The 17,760-nt window shown below is 44.0% G+C and overlaps 1 protein-coding gene across 1 annotated transcript in view; it reads left to right on the top strand.

Annotated features, from left to right (window-relative positions):
• Window positions 1–17,760, top strand: part of zbtb16a (zinc finger and BTB domain containing 16a) — a gene marked incomplete at its 3' end in the record, with an annotated part of 132,142 nt that overhangs the window by 110,143 nt on the left and 4,239 nt on the right. The window contains exons 5-6 of the mRNA XM_079284204.1: window positions 8,485–8,655; window positions 17,112–17,279. Of these exons, the coding sequence (XP_079140330.1) occupies window positions 8,485–8,655; window positions 17,112–17,279 (339 nt within the window). The remainder of the gene's footprint in view (window positions 1–8,484; window positions 8,656–17,111; window positions 17,280–17,760) is intronic.

Here is a 17,760-nt window from a genome sequence, read left to right on the forward strand (position 1 = left end):
GCGTATCACATTGCGGGACTCTAACCCGGCCTCTCTGAGGTCTTATTTATCACATTGCGGGACTCTAACCCGGCCTCCCTGAGGTCTTATTTAGCGTATCACATTGCGGGACTCTAACCCGGCCTCTCTGAGGTCTTATTTAACACATTGCGGGACTCCAACCCGGCCTCTCTGAGGTCTTATTTAGCACATTGCGGGACTCTAACCCGGCCTCTCTGAGGTCTTATTTAGCGTAAATGTCAGGAGAATGCACTTTTCCAGCTACAGGTTACTCTGCGGTCTTTCTCTGTGCCCAGATGCGGCCCTAAGGGTCTATGCGGTCCGTGAACACTTTCGGCTAAGATTACCAAAACAGATTTTTATTAAAATGGCTCTGCTCACCTTTTATTCGTGTACACTCCGAAAGTATCCGCGGTCCCACATCCCCGTCTTAGAGTTCGTCAAGTCCCATCTGGGGTGCCAAATTTGTTAAGGCCACAACTTCTGGACACAGGGAGAAATCGCCCCCCCCCCCTTGCAGCCATGCTGTCTCAATCGCCTCCAAAACACAACAGCAGGTTAAAGTAAAAATCAAATGGATTTATTATCCAAGAAGCATAAAAACAGATAAAAACAGTTACAAACCGAATCACACAATTATTAACAAAACAAACATATATATATAAAATCAAATGTGAGATCCAATCCGAGCCACCCAGAAGGCTGGTCTGCCTCCTCGGTGGCCAGCAGAAGATCTGAAATTCCCCCGTGCTTCAAACCCTTTGTCCCCTCAAAGTTGCATTCCTCAGCTCATCGATCAGCTCACTGATTGGCTGAAGTCCAACAAGCCCCACCTGGGCCTATGCCCCATTGTCCTAAACTTCACACCTCTCCCTGCCACTTTCACACCACCCCCACTCCTGCACATTCCTCAAACCCCATCTCACAGACACTGAATGCATGAAATAAAACTTAAAACCTTCACAGTGCTACAGTAGGGAGAGAATATGGTGGGGCTGTGATGGCGTGCAGGTGAGGAAATTTGCACTGCGATAAAGACCTCTCCCTGTCAACTAAATGGCCAGTTGAGCTGGCATATGGTTGTGCTGACATTATCTCTGGGTAATTAATATGGCATCTCGCCTGGCATCTGGTGGCATTAATCTAGCTGGGAGCAGTTCATCTTACAATGTCAGCGCTGCAGCGAGCCCGACGTGAATTATCACTGCCCGATGGTACCGGGAGGCAGGGACGGAACAAAACGAGACACAGCAGGGTTTGTTGCATTTCCTTATAGAGAGATTGCCTCTTATTTGATTTCTTTTTTTCCCCTGTATAAATAATGTGAGAGTTATTGGCTCTTTGAGCTGATTTTTATTCAGTAAAGCACTGAAGTCACTACTGGATTTATGGTAATCAGTGTGCTAATGTTATTTTGTCCAGATAGTTTACTGTATAAAACATTGACTTGTTTTGTTGTGTTTCATTGAACTTTCAAAGAGATAGTACAGTGTGCCCCAGTTCCATATGATTTAGCATTACAAAAAAAATCCACTCTGAATACTAATGTTGACAGTGTATCAGTATTAATGTTTACAGAAAGCTTATAGACGTGCCAGTAATCAAGTATTTTAACGATTATTCTGTCGATTAATCGAGTAATGGTAAATATGCAAAAGACAAATTTAGACTGAACAATTAATTGGTTTACTTTTTCGAAAAATCGACATTTTAATTGCTTAAATTGCATACAATAATATCTGTCGAAAGTAACCCATTTAATGCATTAATTATGCACTTGATTATGTATTATAGGTTGCTTAGAGCTAGTGTAAAGAACTTAAAGAAATCACAATCGCCTCTCACATTGTTTTTATTCTCAAGCATCTCAAGCAACTACATTTTACAAGATTACATGTGGAACATATCAAGATACCGTTATAATTTACCTTTGCTCAACAATCCATTTTACAGAGTTGCTCTTGAATGCGTCATAATGTAACTCTGCAACCTCCATTAACCTCAGCTCTCGAGGTGTTATTTATCCAAGCAGCACTGTGCTGCCCACAGCCAACTCTAACCAGCTCTCTCCTCTCGTACATTTCAACACAGAGTTGTTGTTAAATTCGATCTGCGCTCGTGCAAAGAATTTCTATTGAGGATTTTCAGTCATCAAGTTTCTAGAGGATTCGGCTCAGCCCTACAAGACTGTTTACTTGCCTCAAATGAAACCATTAGCAACAGTTTGCATTTGGCAAACAGGAGATGACTTGCCCAGGTTGTGTGAAGTGATGTAATTTGGATGCAATACATGTCATGTGAACTACTTTAACAGTATGCCTATTTTCTGTGTTGGCAGTCCTCAATCTAGCAGCATGTGGTAGCTTCACTGCTCAGTCAATCTAAATGTACGCGAGTTGTTCAGAATTAAAGTTCTGAAATTGTATTGCACGTGCATTTTGATGTCCTGGCCGTCTTTCTCTTTCCAGTTCTAAAAAACAAATTGGTTCTCTCGATCATCTGCTGAAGTGACCATTGGAACGTGCTGCGTGTCAAACATTGTTTTTCGACAGCTAAGAAGGCAGTGAGAGTGAGAGGTGGCAACACTATTTTGATCCGAGTATAATGAGGAGATCGCACATGCTGTGGAAAGAAATTAGCAGAAATTAGTCGTTTTTCAGCAATTAGTCAGAGAAATTAGCTCCCATTACAGCGCAAGGTACTTTTAGTGCTCTCCTGGGAAGACATTGAAAATGAAACCCTTTGCTCCATCTGAAACGTTCAGGATCGCCGATTCTGACATAGCGAGCATCTGCAAAAGATTTCATGTTGAACTTCTGGAACTCCTTTTTCAATTTGCCCAAAGTAATAACAAAAAATGTTTCCCACGCTGTGTGGCAATGTTACTGTGCGTCCATGTTTGTTTTGTGGGAGCAGTTGTTGTTCGTCGTGGTCAAGGTCCATGTGCATTTGTTTGCAAGATGGTGGTGGTTGTGGGGGTTTGAGTTCGAGCTGTATGATGACTGGCCTGTTGGCTTTCCTCGCAGTGTTACAGGCAGCAACAGTTGCCTGCAGGGGGTCTTGCTAGCCAGCGATATGCGAATATGCCAGACAACAGTTGGTCAGGGACGCACCATAACATTTCACCGGGGACCTTTTCAGATCCATACGAGAGTAAATTATATGAGGCATTTATTTGTTCTCTCATGACAAGATCCATTTCTCCGGTAACACCCCATGGAGCCGGAGGTAAAAAAAAAAGATGCTCTGCGACCTTTTCAGAACGGCGGTGGACTGATGTGCGATGAAGCCTGATTGCTGATGAGAGTAGCAACAAACACTTGTTGTCTAGACGGAGCTAAAGAGCAGCCAGGAGCGTCGCCGCTGCTTTCTTTTGCCCACACCCTCCTCTGCCAACACGGGCAGGGCTGTTGTGACTGGTGTTTGTGGTGATGGTGGCAGCTAGCGGAGCTCCTGGTTGGATGGATGCTGTTGTGACTGGTTGTTGAAGCCTGCGTTTGCTGGTGTGACGCAAGAATAGTCCAAGGAAAGATAGGGAACAAATTGGTCTAATTCCTTTTGAGGTATTTTCACTTCATATAAATAAGAAGTATCCGTTACAGGGACCATTTTGCTACTAGAGAGGTCACTTGGATGTAACATGAACTATTTATTTTGATATACAATAAACTACTTCATTTTTTTTTTTTTTTTTCAAAAGAGCTTTCAGACACCTGTTGAAAGCTTTTAAGTGGACCTTGAAGTCTGAATGGATTTGTTTTGGTAAATGATACTCACGCTCAAGATGAATAGTATTTATGAGAGATGTAACTCTCAAAAGCTCAAACCAGTCTATCAAAGTTTTTTTTCCGATTGCACCTTTCATGCAGGTTAGTGCAAGAAGTGGAGACAGATGACTGACAACCCAAAAATATGACAGACTGAGTGTGGACCGTGAAAACAGAAAAGACAAAAACAATTTCACAATTTAAGACCAATATGTGCAAGACGATAAAATGTTAAGAATGTAATATGTTACAATTAAAAGATATAACAGTAATGGTAGTAAAGCAGCTTGAAATGACAACTGGAGCAATAACAACAACACAAAATAGAATAAAATGAACTTAAATACAGTAAAATAAGTGATTATTAAAATAGCAATTACAGGTTACAACTTAAATACAATAAAATAAGTGAATTGAACATTTTTCAAACACTCTTAATCAAAGGCCTGGCTAAATAGGTAGGTTTTAATTTGACGTTTAAAGATGAGCGTCACTTGAAGGCAGCAACACATGAAGCCATCATGAATCAGGTTGTGGTGACGTTTCTGTTATTAAGTGTCGCGTTGAGATCGAACCTCCATGAATGAGACACCTCCAATGAATGCGGGCGTTTTAGGATACAGGAGCCTACATTTAGTCACCCTCTCTATAGATAAACTACAGCCTATTATAGATTGCTATTGACAAGAGCAAGCAGTAACAGAGGTTGGGGGCTGTGGTAATGGCCTGTGATTGAACACCTTGTGCTGAGGTCCCGCTGCTCACTGCCTCATTAACTCTGGCAGGTCCTCCGTTCAGCACGCTGCATTGCAGGCCACAGTCGGGGAAACACGAGCCTCAAGGATGGATTTGCAGCAGCATTGTAAGGACGGTGACGCTCATCTCATCCCGAAAGACGCGTCTTTGAGTTGTTGGCGGGCGCCTGTTCAGCTTGAAAGCTGCGTGGAGAAAATATTTGGTAAATTCTGGGTGTCTACAGACATTGAAAGTGAGGAATATTGTTTTCAACAAGGAGCTTTTCAGAAGTTCAACTCAGGTTTTCAGGGTTTAAAAAAAAATAAGAAAAGGAAATAGGCATGAGTTGCATCACCTTTAGGTGTCTGAGGGATGTTTTGGTTTTACTCCTCAACTCCTCGCAAGTCTCTTTAACATCCTTTTAATGAAGCGATGATTTTCAAAATGGCTATCAAGACTCACAGTAAAATGACCCAATAGTTCTTGAAAAGAATTGAAGTACCTTAAATCTTAAGCCAGGTCCATATGATTCAGCTCTGGGCCATGTTAGTGGACATTTTAAATGTGACACTCTTTAAAGTTATAGACCTCAATATTTTAATCCTGGATGGTTTGGTGTCACTTGTGGTAACAAAAGGGATTTCTTTTAAAAAATAAAAATGATGCAATATAGCTTTAGGCCATTAACTGAGCTCTTTTAAGACTTTCTCAGACTTTTCTTTCGAGGTGGCTGGTTGCTTGTTTACCCTTGCTGCACATCAGAATCAGTAAAAGCGCCTACCTCCGTGGCCAGCCTCTACCCCACTCCTCTGCTCTGTGCCCATCCGGCCAATGTCACCTCCCATCGGGGAGTATTCCTCTCCATTACCGGGCTCTGTCCATCCTCCACTTAAATAACAGCAGCCCTGCCACTCCAGGCCCATTAAGATACTGCCGGCACTGCCGCGGCCGCACACACAAACAGCCACAAGCCGCCCGAGTCTTTATAAATAGATGGCGGGAGAAGGCGAGAGAGAGAGGCTGGTTAGAGCAGGTAAATTATTCCAAAACAGCCAAACCCCCCCCCCCCCCCCCCCACACCACCACTCTGCCGGCTCCTCCAGCTCCTCCTTCCAGGTGTCACTTTGGGCTGACTCAATTTTACACTGTAATGGACCTCCCGGGTCAACTACTTTTCTCCCACTTCTCCTTCCTTTTTTATCTCTCCACTGCTCTCTTCATCTATCAGTGGCCGACAACACCTTTACTCACTATCCTGCAACACACACACACACACACACGTTATTCCCTGCACTGACTGTATAGGGTGGACCACTTCATTTGGTCAAATACTAATCAGGGTTCGCACTGCACTTAAATTGTGGTTTGCAGTTTGCAAGAAGGGGAAATGATGGCAAGCAACAAGTACAGCTTTCCCACATTGTTGAAAAGCATGAACACAGATCTGTTCCCTCACAAGTCTGGAGCTTCATTACGCAGGCGACATGTTTTAAGGCGGGGCTTTTCTTACTCCGGTCCTTGTTGTGGTCCACATTTGCAATTGAGAGCGTCCAGATCTTCTTGAGTGATGAATGAGATGGAGATACAGCAGTACAATAGTGTATGTACATTGAGAGCGGAGTGGAAACCGGAGACAAATTGCCAATAAAGCTGATTCTGATTCTGATTGTCTCCTCCAATTCAATGATGCTTTTATCTGCTGGATACGCAATGGAGGGTTTTTTTTCCTGCTATTAATAAAAAGCAATATCGAGGCATACAGCTGGAAGAGCTCTTAAGCCGTGTAGTTATTGTCCACCTTCACGGTCTCCTGCCCGCCTTACATCAGGAAATATACCTTTATGGTTTGCTATTAAATGCATGTGCTTTCTTAATGGCAGCACTGCCATAAAAAGCAGCTCTTCAAAGCTCAACACGTAGTGGCTGTATCGTAGATGTTGACATTTTTGAGTACGTGTATTGGGTTCTAGGGTATAAAGTAGCATGTTTAAATGTGGATCAATTCCCGTTTCTACTTGTGTTCTTTTTGATCATTTTCACTTATTCTGCATTCAGACCACTCGGGCCATTTTCTTTCTCGACCTCTCCAAACGACAACAATACTGGCGTGTTACTTCACGTCTTAATTGTGGCCGTGAATTATTTGGTTCGAAGTGGCCCGGAGGAAGTAGTCGTCTGCTTATGGTGGTCCGCTGACGGAGCCAAACCTAAGACGCACGATACACCAAGAGAGAGGGAGGGAGTGAGGTAGAGAGAGAATAGAAGTGAATAGGGGGCATGCCTGTCAATCAAAGCCACTTAAGTACCTGGAGTCCTAGAGGGATTCCAGCAGCAATCGACCCCGGTCAATTGTCTCTTCATTGATAAAAGCAGAGGAGGAGAAAAGAGACTGGCGAGGAAACAACAACACGGGAGAAAACTAACTTAGCACGAGTCACACGTATGGACTAGTTTGCGTTCACACAGTTGAATCTACATTTTTCTTTCTACGTTCAGGTTTTACATTTGCTGTTTTAATCGCGGTGGAGTTTATGTTGATGTTAATTTGAAAAAAGTAGAGGAAGAAGTTGTTGGCATAAACACTGGCATTTACCACCGACTGAAAATGCATCTTCAAAATCGTTGAAAAGAAAATATAAATGTAAAATGAGTGTGCATTTTGAAGACTCATGCAGTGTGAACATTTGGCAAAAAAGGTTCGACATGTTTACATTTTGGGTGATACGTGAAGTTTGTCCTGTGAGTGGAGCTGGAGGAAACTCCGTGGTGCCATTAGGCCAGAGCGGTTTGTGCTCGAGGTTTATGCCTGAATGTGCTCAGCTCATTTTCTGGCAATCTGCCAAATATAATATACTACACCTTGTGTAAAAGAGGGAAATCTGCCCTGATGGTGAGCCGAGAGAAAAGGCCGAGTCCTACTCACCTGTCGGGCTGACAGATTAGTGTCTCAGGCTTTCAGTCATGAGTGTTCAACAAGGATCTAATGAAAGCTCTACACTCCTGCCGACACGCTCTCCTGTACAACAGAAAATGAAAAGTAGAGACAGAGCTCAAGTCGGAAAGGGAAGGTTCGTCAATATTTATTTCTCTCCCCTACATGCACCAAAATTAGATGTGTTTTTTTCCCCCTCTTAGATTTGTACATCAGCCTCCTCCACGACAAACTGAATCTTTTATCTTTACCTACAATCCTGCAGCTCTTCTCTACCCTTCCTCCTATCGCCATCATCCCTCCATCCCTGTTCTTTAGCGTGCAGAGCAGCAGAGACGGTGATTGATCTGGTGCGGAGGCTGTCGTGGGCCCTCCTCCTCCAGTGGTTATGAACACGAGGCGGGCTGCTCTTCATAGATTTTTAAATTAGTGTCAGCTTTGCCCCAAAGATGTGTTATTGACTGATGAAATAGAAACTGAGCTCCAAACACTCAGTCCTTCCCCAGAGTTTTCCCCAGTCTGGTAATTGAAAAAGTGTGAAGGGAGTGTGTTCAAGGGAGCGTGCAGCTGTGTGTGTGTGTCTGTTCCTGTTTGTGATTCTTTGTTTGTGTGTGTGTTTGCGCGCTTGCAACTGTGCGCTCTTTATCTCTGCTGGAGAAAAATGCACAGTTCTCGCTGGAGTCAAGATTCGATTGAAGTATTGCACAGGAGATCTTTATCTTCTACACAGCCGCTCTGAAACTCGAGTTCTGTTTGCACCTTTAATCCTATAAATACAGTTTGCTTCATGTAAGCCTATGAAGGCTAAGTTTGTAAAATGTTACATGTCTGAGCCCATAAAAATCACACCTGAGTTGTTGCTTATCCTGCGTCTTAATCACTGCATGTGCAACCTTCAGTGTGATTTTTTTATTTTTATTTTATTTTATTTTTGAGCGAAGCGGGCATTGGTTGTCGTGCTGTTTCCCTGTCTAGCTCCACAGTGTTTTGTTTTTGTACCTGTAATACAACTCGCCACCAACTCAACATATTGTGTCTTTTGCTCTGCAGGGTCCGACATGGCCATCTTCTGCCTGCTTTGCGGGAAGCGTTTCCAGACCCAGCCGGCGCTGCAGCAGCACATGGAAGTCCACGCCGGCGTTCGCAGCTACATTTGCAGTGAATGCAACCGGACCTTCCCCAGCCACACTGCACTCAAGCGTCACCTACGCTCACACACAGGTCAGTGGAAGCACTCACTAACCGTCTCCACTTCGGCGATGGGGCCTTAAGTTCATCGGTGAAGCATGTGTGTCCTCCACGGTGTGTATCCGTCGATTCATTTTCAACACTTTCTCCAGCTCATTCTGGGGAACCCCTTCACCTTCCCGCACCTGAAGGGATGTGGGCTCCCTTTTGGTGGACTGTAGGTCCGCTCCCATTTTAACCCAAAATACCTGAACAAGCCTCTGGGAGATATCGTCATCATGTGTCGAAACCAAAACCACCACACCGAGCTCCCTTTCACATGAGGGTGCAGTAGCTCTTATTCGGCTCTTCTCGTGGAGTCTGAGCTTCTTACTCTGAAGTAAACTTATGGCAGCCACCCCTATCCGCAATCAAGACAGCTTAGAACATAGCTGAGGGTTAGAAGACAGACTGACTGACACATCAAGAGTCCCGCCATCAAGCTCCGCTCCCCCAAAGCCACGATAATCCAATAAAACATTGACTACATTTGGAGAATTTACGAGAGTAACTATAGTGCATTAGGCCATAAAAAAATCCTTTAAAAGTGCCAGTGTGTAGCATTTCAGGGGATATATTAGCAGGACATTAACATAACATTCATAACTGTGTTTTTAGGAGTGTATTAACCAGAAAATAAGAATCAAATGAGCCGTTTGTATCTACATCGGGAGCGGGTCCTCTTCACAGAGTCCGCCGTGTTGTACCGCCATCTTTCTGCAGTGGCCCAGAATAGATAAATACACTTGCTTATGCCCTCTCACTAAAGAGAGCCTTGCACTTTTTTATGTGACCTGAAGGCCACCGTAGTTCTCCGACACACTTGTAAAACTGCGGTAACATCAGCCACATAGTGCAAAGCGATGGCACCGCCAGCCGCCGGCGGACTCCAGTCTTGGAAAGGGAGGAGTGAGCACTAGATGCCCCTGAGTCCTGCAGACTGTGCCTTTAATTTGCCATGCTTTCTAGCTCCTGCCACATCGACTAATAATTCATCCCTCCTGGTCCAACCCAATTTACATCGGCGCCTCAGGTGCACCAGTGCAATGCTGCAGCAGCATCTCTGGTCAGGGAATAACTCGACTCTGTTGGTCTTGCTCAAATAAGAATTTGCAGTGAACTTGCGTCATCACTTATGTCTGGTCTGCCCTTTATTCTCAGAAGAGCACACTTGAATGTATTCCGTTTCTTCTACTAATAGAGCAGAGCGGACCAAATCAAAACAGAAAAATCGAGTGTTAAGTCACGGGGATCAGTGCCATTTTAAAGATTTTATTTCTGACATTTTTAAACATTGAAACAATTTGAAAAGAGTTGGGACATTAATGTCTGAGTGGAGCTTTAGTAGAGGAGCCTTTCCAGGGTTTCTGGTCACATTTCAGGGGAAAATCGGCACTAAAATGTGTTTTTTAAGCTGTAAATATTTTTGATGACCTCCACATAATGAATACCAACCGTTGGTTAGAGACGGTCTCAATATTATGACATGTTATTATCATTATGTTGCATAATAGCAAGGCTAGATTACCATCTGCCCCAGGGTCACTGTGCAGCAGTAGGATTTTGGTTTAATGATTAATTTTAGCTTTGTTTGGGTATATGGGAATATGCTCCACCAATATCAACTGACATGATAAAGAGCTTACGGTGTGACCTGCTTTATTGCCTGATAATGAGGTCATGTGTTGAAGAGGATCAGTTGAAAAGCACTCTTAAAAAAGCACATGTTTATTACATGTGGAACACGGCAAAAAACTCGCTAATTTCACGTGTGATAAATGAACATGGAATTTTCATGTGATAGTTCACATCAATTAATAACATGTCTGAGAAACTTCCCCATGCAAATATCGAACTACACAGAAAGCCTTAAATCTTGGACATGCTTTTTCTTTTTTACAAATGTTGAGCACACATTTTCATCGGATTTATTGTCCCATATTACCACCTCACAACCTACTAGTAATAGCAGGAATGCACCTTCAAAAACATTGCCCACGACAAAGATCATCATGGACAAATATAGCTTACAGTATATTACGAGTTAAAAGCCATGTTATTTTAGGAAATGGGAGTGAATTGTGTTATCCCTACCCAGTTACATTGCTCCTCTAGCTCAGCTGAATAAAAGGCATTAATTCAGGTCAAACCCAAAATGAATTCTGCAGCAGTCAGACGCAGCTTATTTACAGAGAGCATTTTTGTTGTTGTTGTTGTTTTTTTCCAGTCCACTCCAGTAATTCTCTCAGTGCTGGCTCTCTACTGAGGCGAGGCCAGGATACTAATACATTGTTGCGAGGGAGCAGAGGTAGCCTGACGGATGCTGCTTTTCAGAGTGAAAAAAAAGAAAACGTAACCATGACAGAATATGAACACATGGAAATGAATCCCATTTCAGCGGCGAGGGATGGATGCTTTTTTTCTTCTCTCTCTCTCTCTCACACTCGCACTCGCACTCACACACCCAGCCGCCTGTCTGCGACCTTAAATAACAGTCTCACTGTCAGAGCCGATTTAGCTCACCGGCTCACGGATAAATATTTGAAACGAAAGGAGTGAGATGAGAGCAGTCGGCCCTATTTACAAGTCAGGCGAATACACCATTAGTGTGTGATGGGGAAGGGGGAAGGGGGGGGGGCTGCTGTCTGTACAGTAGCAATGCACACATCTGCTCTGTCTGCCAGACATTGGAGAGGACAAAAGCAGCGTCTCTGATCCACCTGCCCACCCGGGCGACGCAAATGTCACCCCAGCTCGTCTCTGGAGCTGCAGATGAGACTTTGCAGCCTCGTGCCACTTTGAACCGCATCCCACTGTGGCCGTGTGTTAAATCACAATGAGCCAGCCGCGAAAGCAATCGTTTAAATATGATGCGGAGCCTTTTGTCAGGGGATTATAAAGTCAGCCACTCACACAGCCATAATGGGAGCCAGAAATAGTTCCTAATTTACCCTAAAAAAAATAAAAAGACAAGCATGGTGTTCCTCTACATTTACACTTTGATGTTAATAATCTCATCCACACTTTGCTGTTTAACAAGGCGAAAATAGTGTTTAAAAACAGACCGAGCGAGAGGGGGTGTCTGTAGAGAACCTGCCTTCTGTAACATTGCCTAGCTTTATACAGACCGTGCACTCGCCTCATCCAACAAAGTCCATCCAATGTCCACATCCATCTCGCAGGTTTTTGTTGTATATATTTTTTTACGTTCAAGTTTCCAACATGCATCCAAAATACAAACAAAGTATATTAAATAACGGTGTACGTATGGACACAATAAAATCAGGGACTCTTCTGCCAAAACAATATTTCACTTTCTGTGATAACAAACTCCAAACGACTACCACAACAAACAATTCTATCTCATAAAATCTAAACTTTATTTGATTTATTTTTAGTGGTTTCAAATTATATATTTGCACCTTTATTATTGATGCTCCATTATATTGTCCTTTTTGGAGAATGTTTACCCTAAATCAAAACATAGATTATATTGGACTTTATTTCCTAAAAGTATTTGGCAGTGCTCTTTTTTCCGTCCTGAATATTGTCCACTAATCTTCCTCTCAACCTGCGTACAGCTCCAACAGGCTCCACCACTCAGAGGTACCTAACTATAGCCCGAGAAGCAAAAGCCATGACCGGAAGTCATTACAGCACGCAGTGACCGAGAAGGAAGATCCTTCATGTGCAGCCATTTTGACGAGTCCTTCCAGCGCTCTGGGCCACGGCAGTATTATACCGTTTATTGTTAAAACTAGCGTTATCTTATTCAGATCTGATTCAGCCACCTGTTGAACCATCCGCAAAGTTTTCTTTCAGTTCCATTCAATGTTGCTTATTAGCATGAAAAAAGAACACACTAATATGAAGATTTTACATTAAAAATGAATGTAAAAAAATACAGCAGGTACAGCAGGAGTAAATGTTGACGACGCTTCCTCATAAATACCAAAATCTCAATTCCGTATTCACCCGAATTTTAATGGTGAGAGTGTGGCAGCCCATCTACCATAGAAAGCTTTCTAGCTCGCGGTTATTGGTTGAATCACCGTTCTTGTAACGACAAAAGCAAAAAGCACTTTTATGGGCGTGCATTATGTGTGCTTCATTTTACCTGTCTGCTGGCTTATCTATTGAAAGCAGCCTTGCTGGTGCGGGCTCCGACACTGGATCACCATTGAGGACGAGGAAGGGGGAGAAAAGGAAGAAAAAAACCCCCGGATTTAATGGTGTTTATGTCAGCATCTTAATCATGCCATCTCTCCCGCTCTCCCTCAACGCGTCTTCCTTTTTCCTCATTTTCCTCCTTCCACCTGCAGTTGCATCACCTTTCTCTTCACATGCCAGGATATTGCACACACTCAGCTCCATGTTGCACCTTTATTGTGTTTGTATATATTTATTGCATGTATGAGCACTACAGTATAGGTTCAAGCGCTCCCGCACAAACGCACAATGTGGGCTTATAACAGTGGCAGCCATGGCAGCTGTGCTATTCCCCTCTCCTTCCACCCCGCGCACAGACACACGCGCTCTCTCTTTACAGACCAGGCCTTCATTAATATTCCGTTGTTGTGCACTGTCTGTGTGTAAGTGTCTGTGTGTGTGTTTTTTTTTTTTTAACTCTGCGCCAATTTGCTGTCTGCTGTGGCGGGGTGTTTTGTGTTCGCAGCTGTATTTGAGAGAGAGAGAGAGAGAGAGAGAGAGAGAGAGAGAGAGAGAGAGAGAGAGAGAGAGAGAGAAGAGAGAGAGAGAGAGAGAGAGAGAGAGAGAGAGAGAGAGAGAGAGAGAGAGAGAGAGAGAGAGAGAGAGAGAGAGAGAGAGAGAGACTGAATTTTAGAGAGCGACAGTGAGACTGAATTTTAGAGAGCGACAGTTCTGGTGCTGGCAGTGATGGAGCCCAGTGATTTACAGCCTCTTACCGTATATAATGAACACGCCCCGGGTGCCCATGGGCACAGGCACCCTCGGCAGGCCTTTTGGGTGGTGATGGGGAGGAGGGGGTGTAAATGTAGAGGCGGAGGTGCATGGGGAGGGGTCAGGAGACGCAGGTGGTGGTGCTCGGGGGCACCCACGGGTCCACTCACCATGCCGTGGTTCCACCTCACTGTGCGGAGTCCTCATCTGCGGCCTCTCTGCCATGTGGTCGCACCGGAGAGTGAGAGGAGAGATAGGATGGGAAGGAAGGCAAGGAGGGGAGGAAGAATAGGGATGAGAGGAGGACAGATGGAAGGGAGGAAGTAATAGTGGCAGATTTTGGATGGACAGAGGACATGTCCCCATTATTCTCCAGCCCTCCCGTGAGAATATCCTGACAAAATGAAGTCCTGTCTGGCCCTCCTCACAATGTGATTATAGAATTGTCTGCTTCATTCAGAGCTCTCCGGTGTATCTTTGCACTTTGGCGGCCCCGAGTGGCTACAGGAGATAACATGTATATGATACCGCAGGATGCTGGAGCCCTGACGGTAACCACTCTGCATTTTACAAGACTGAGCACTGCTATTCTAAACCAGCAAATGCAGCATGCCGTTTTTATGGGTAACAGCCTCATGCAATTAGCATAGTTTTGTCAATGGTAGTGAGGAATATTTAGGTTTTCTTTTTGGAGGACGAACAGTGGGGTTGGACTGATTCTTTTAAGTTAAGAAAAACAACAACCTTGTATTGAAACTTGAAAAACCCGGTAAGCTCTTTGCTACTAATTCCAGATTTTTGATGAAGTTTGCGAACAGCAGACGCTTGCAGCAACAGGACATTAAGCATATGCCTCCTCTGAGTATTAGCATCCCACTCGCCGGTCTGATCGGAGGCCCTAATTAAAGGCAGGTGAATCTGAGCTCAATTATTATTCTTGCAGCGTCGTGCGAGCCCACCGAGCTCCGTGATGGATTGTGATCTCTGCTGTGGTTGAAACGCTAGAAAGAGCACAATGTCTTACAGCGGGAGCCACTGATAACTTCACGCAGACAAATAAAGACTGTCACTTTTATTGATTTTACCCAGCTCCCGCCGCCGCTGCCATATACACCCACATCCCCTGCTCCATCCCTGTCTCAGTTTTAACCCTGCCTCCCCCCACTCACACACACACACACCTCCATCCCCATCAAAGCCTCCCTTTAATGGGAAGGCGTTCAACATCACAAGGCGCAGAAAACGTTTCTTCCATGAAAGTATAGCACACCTAAAATGGTATCAGCATTTAAGGGGAGTCCATCTATCATCCCGCTTTCATCCCTCTGTCAGCCTCTCCTCCTAAATAAACCCATACATGCTGTATACGGGCATGGAATAAAATATGCAAGACAGAAGTGAAATTGTCTCAACAGCAGGGTAGCGGCGGCAGCACATAACGAGAAATGCAATTTATTCCCTGGCACGTCGCTGCTCGGACAGGCAGATAATGAAAGGCATAGGTCATTGATGGTGACTTAAACCTGCAGCGGTGGTGTGAAATACATTACTAAACATCCACAGCATTACTTGGCCAGAGAGTGTAACCGGGGGGGAGAATGATGCAAGGATCAGTTCCTCATCAAACTGGAATACAATTCGTCTTTGGACAGCTGGGGAGGGCCTCCTGCAAATCATAATATCCCTGATTGTTGACATCTGAACAGCCATTACGGCTGCCCCGTGGGGACCTGTGCTCTGGCAGCCTGAGGAGCACAATGCAAAGCCCGTTGTCATTTTCATTTCTGAAGGCACACGTACTGTACATCCACTGCCAGCGTGGTGTCTGGAATGAGTCTAATGTCTCAGAACGGAAATGTGGTGCTGTGTTAATAAAACTTGAGAATCCATTTACCCAGTGTGAAGGCATTAGACTGAGGAGCCATGAATAGAAATAGATTGGATGCTGACAATGAGGCAATACTTTGAAATTAAAGGTATGGAAATGCCGAAGAATGTCGACAACTTTATTCTATTTAGTTCTTCAGCAAAAAGTTTCCCGAGATGTTTGTGTATTATTGAAGATGTCTATTAAAAGGACATTAATTTAGCAAGTAAACTCTTTTCTATGTAAAGATACAGTGGAGTAATTTCTACCTGAATCTCTTTCGTCTTTTCCCTGGAGTATCACCCCCTCCTCCGGCTCCATATGTGTTTATTTCTTCATCTGCAATGGCCCTGCATTAATACACCGTCGTACCACAGTAAAGTTTCAGAAGTAAAAATAAACTTGCATTGTTCGCATGACAGTGAACAAGGTTGTGCCAACATTTTTGACAGGTTTAGCGCTCCAACCTGCAATGCCAAATGCCGTGCTTCCTGTTTTTGGCCATTTGATCTCCTGGGCACTGCTGGCCTGGGGTGGAAATATGAATGTTTTAAGCATTGTATCTGCAGCACTTAGTGTTTCAGTGAGAGAGCTGACATATCGGAGAGATGAATGAGTTCTCTGGGTCTTGTGAGCTGTGATGTCTTTCATTGAGAGCAAGATGGCGATCTAAATTAAGTGTATGAAACAACCCAACGCCCCTTTTTCTTCCTCTCGTTAGCCTGCTGCAATATTCAAACCAAAACAGAAAGAGGACGCTGATTGGCTGCCACGTCCAAATGTACTTAAATCCTTGCATTTTTGACAGCCTTCATTAAACAACCATCTGCCTTGAGGGAGTGAAGGAATCAACGTGTTTGTGAGTTCTTGAATTAAAGGCTCGGCGAGTTTCTTTGTACAGCACCTTTCAGCAATAAGGGAATTCAAAGTGCTTTCCATAAAACAAAAAGGCATTAAGAAAAGATGGAAAAGAAACACGACGCAATGTAAAAAAGACAAACATAAATTGGATTTCAGTCAAATGGGAGATGAAAATAATCTAAAATAGAATAATTAGGTATATGAGCTATGTAGTCGCATGCATATATACGTCAATCAGGTTATCCGTTAATGTGTTGTGAGGGCAGTACCGGCTGGTCAATAACACATCTCAAGAACAGCCATGACAGGCTACGTTTATTTCACACAAAGCAAACAACGGTGCAGGTGATTTGTAGGGAAGACAACAGATGTCTGCTGGTATTAAGGCTGTTAAGTGTGCATCCATTGGAGCATAAACACCGATTGTTCTGGCGGTGTGCATAAACCAACCAAAACAATCAGAAAAAAAGAAACATTCAGTAATGTTTCTCCCTTTTGGTGTCAGAGTCCTATGTGTTTTGGCGGTGTGAATCCAACCATAGTAGATCTGGTGCGAGCCAACCAAACATAAACACCGCAAAACTTGACTTCAGTTCAGGTTTTAACAACATTCAAATGAAGTTGTGCACGTAAGCAAAGCTTAATGTGTTTGGCCCTCATACTCAAGTCTTGTTAATCCTGTCCTTCAGTCTGTATCTTCACAAATGCTCAAGAAGTGTTGTTCTCCTGCCTTTTTTTCATCAACAACGATTTTGTGTGCAGATGATGTCAGCTTTGCTTCTGTCTCTCCACATTTCAGCAGGGGACCATCCTTATGAGTGCGAGTTCTGCGGGAGCTGCTTCCGAGATGAGAGCACGCTGAAGGGCCACAAGCGCATCCACACCGGGGAGAAGCCCTACGAATGTAACGGCTGCGGGAAGAAGTTCAGCCTCAAGCACCAGCTGGAAACCCACTACCGCGTGCACACAGGTACTGTGATCGAAATAGGTCCGGCCGATAAAGAGGCTGTTTGAACAGAAAGACGCTGCATTTAATTTATCTTGATGATCAAAGGATTGGGAACTGGAACTATTTCTTGATTTGCAACGGTTTATCCTTCTGCCAAGAGTATCTCTTGCAGCATCTAAAGCTCGAGCACAGGTTGCCAGATATGGCCTGTGAGCAGACGTTTTGGTCTCTGTGCAGGCACAATGGGATCAGACCTGCCAACCTCACTGTGACAAAAAAAGGAAAATACTGGGAAGCTGTGGCTTTTGTTTGCCAAGACCGTTACCCAGTGTAAGTCCCTCTGAAATACCAATCCTTCATCAAACAAGCAAGATTCAATGTTGATTGGCGAGCTTTAGAGGAGTTGGCAGCTGTTTTCCCCTGCTTGCAGTTTTTATGCTAAGCTAACAACTAACAACTTTTTCTGGGACCGTCTAACCCTAACCCCCGTTTAGACCTTGTT

This window comes from Melanostigma gelatinosum, assembly GCF_949748355.1.
Source record: "Melanostigma gelatinosum genome assembly, chromosome: 14".
NCBI classification, from domain to species: domain Eukaryota; kingdom Metazoa; phylum Chordata; class Actinopteri; order Perciformes; family Zoarcidae; genus Melanostigma; species Melanostigma gelatinosum.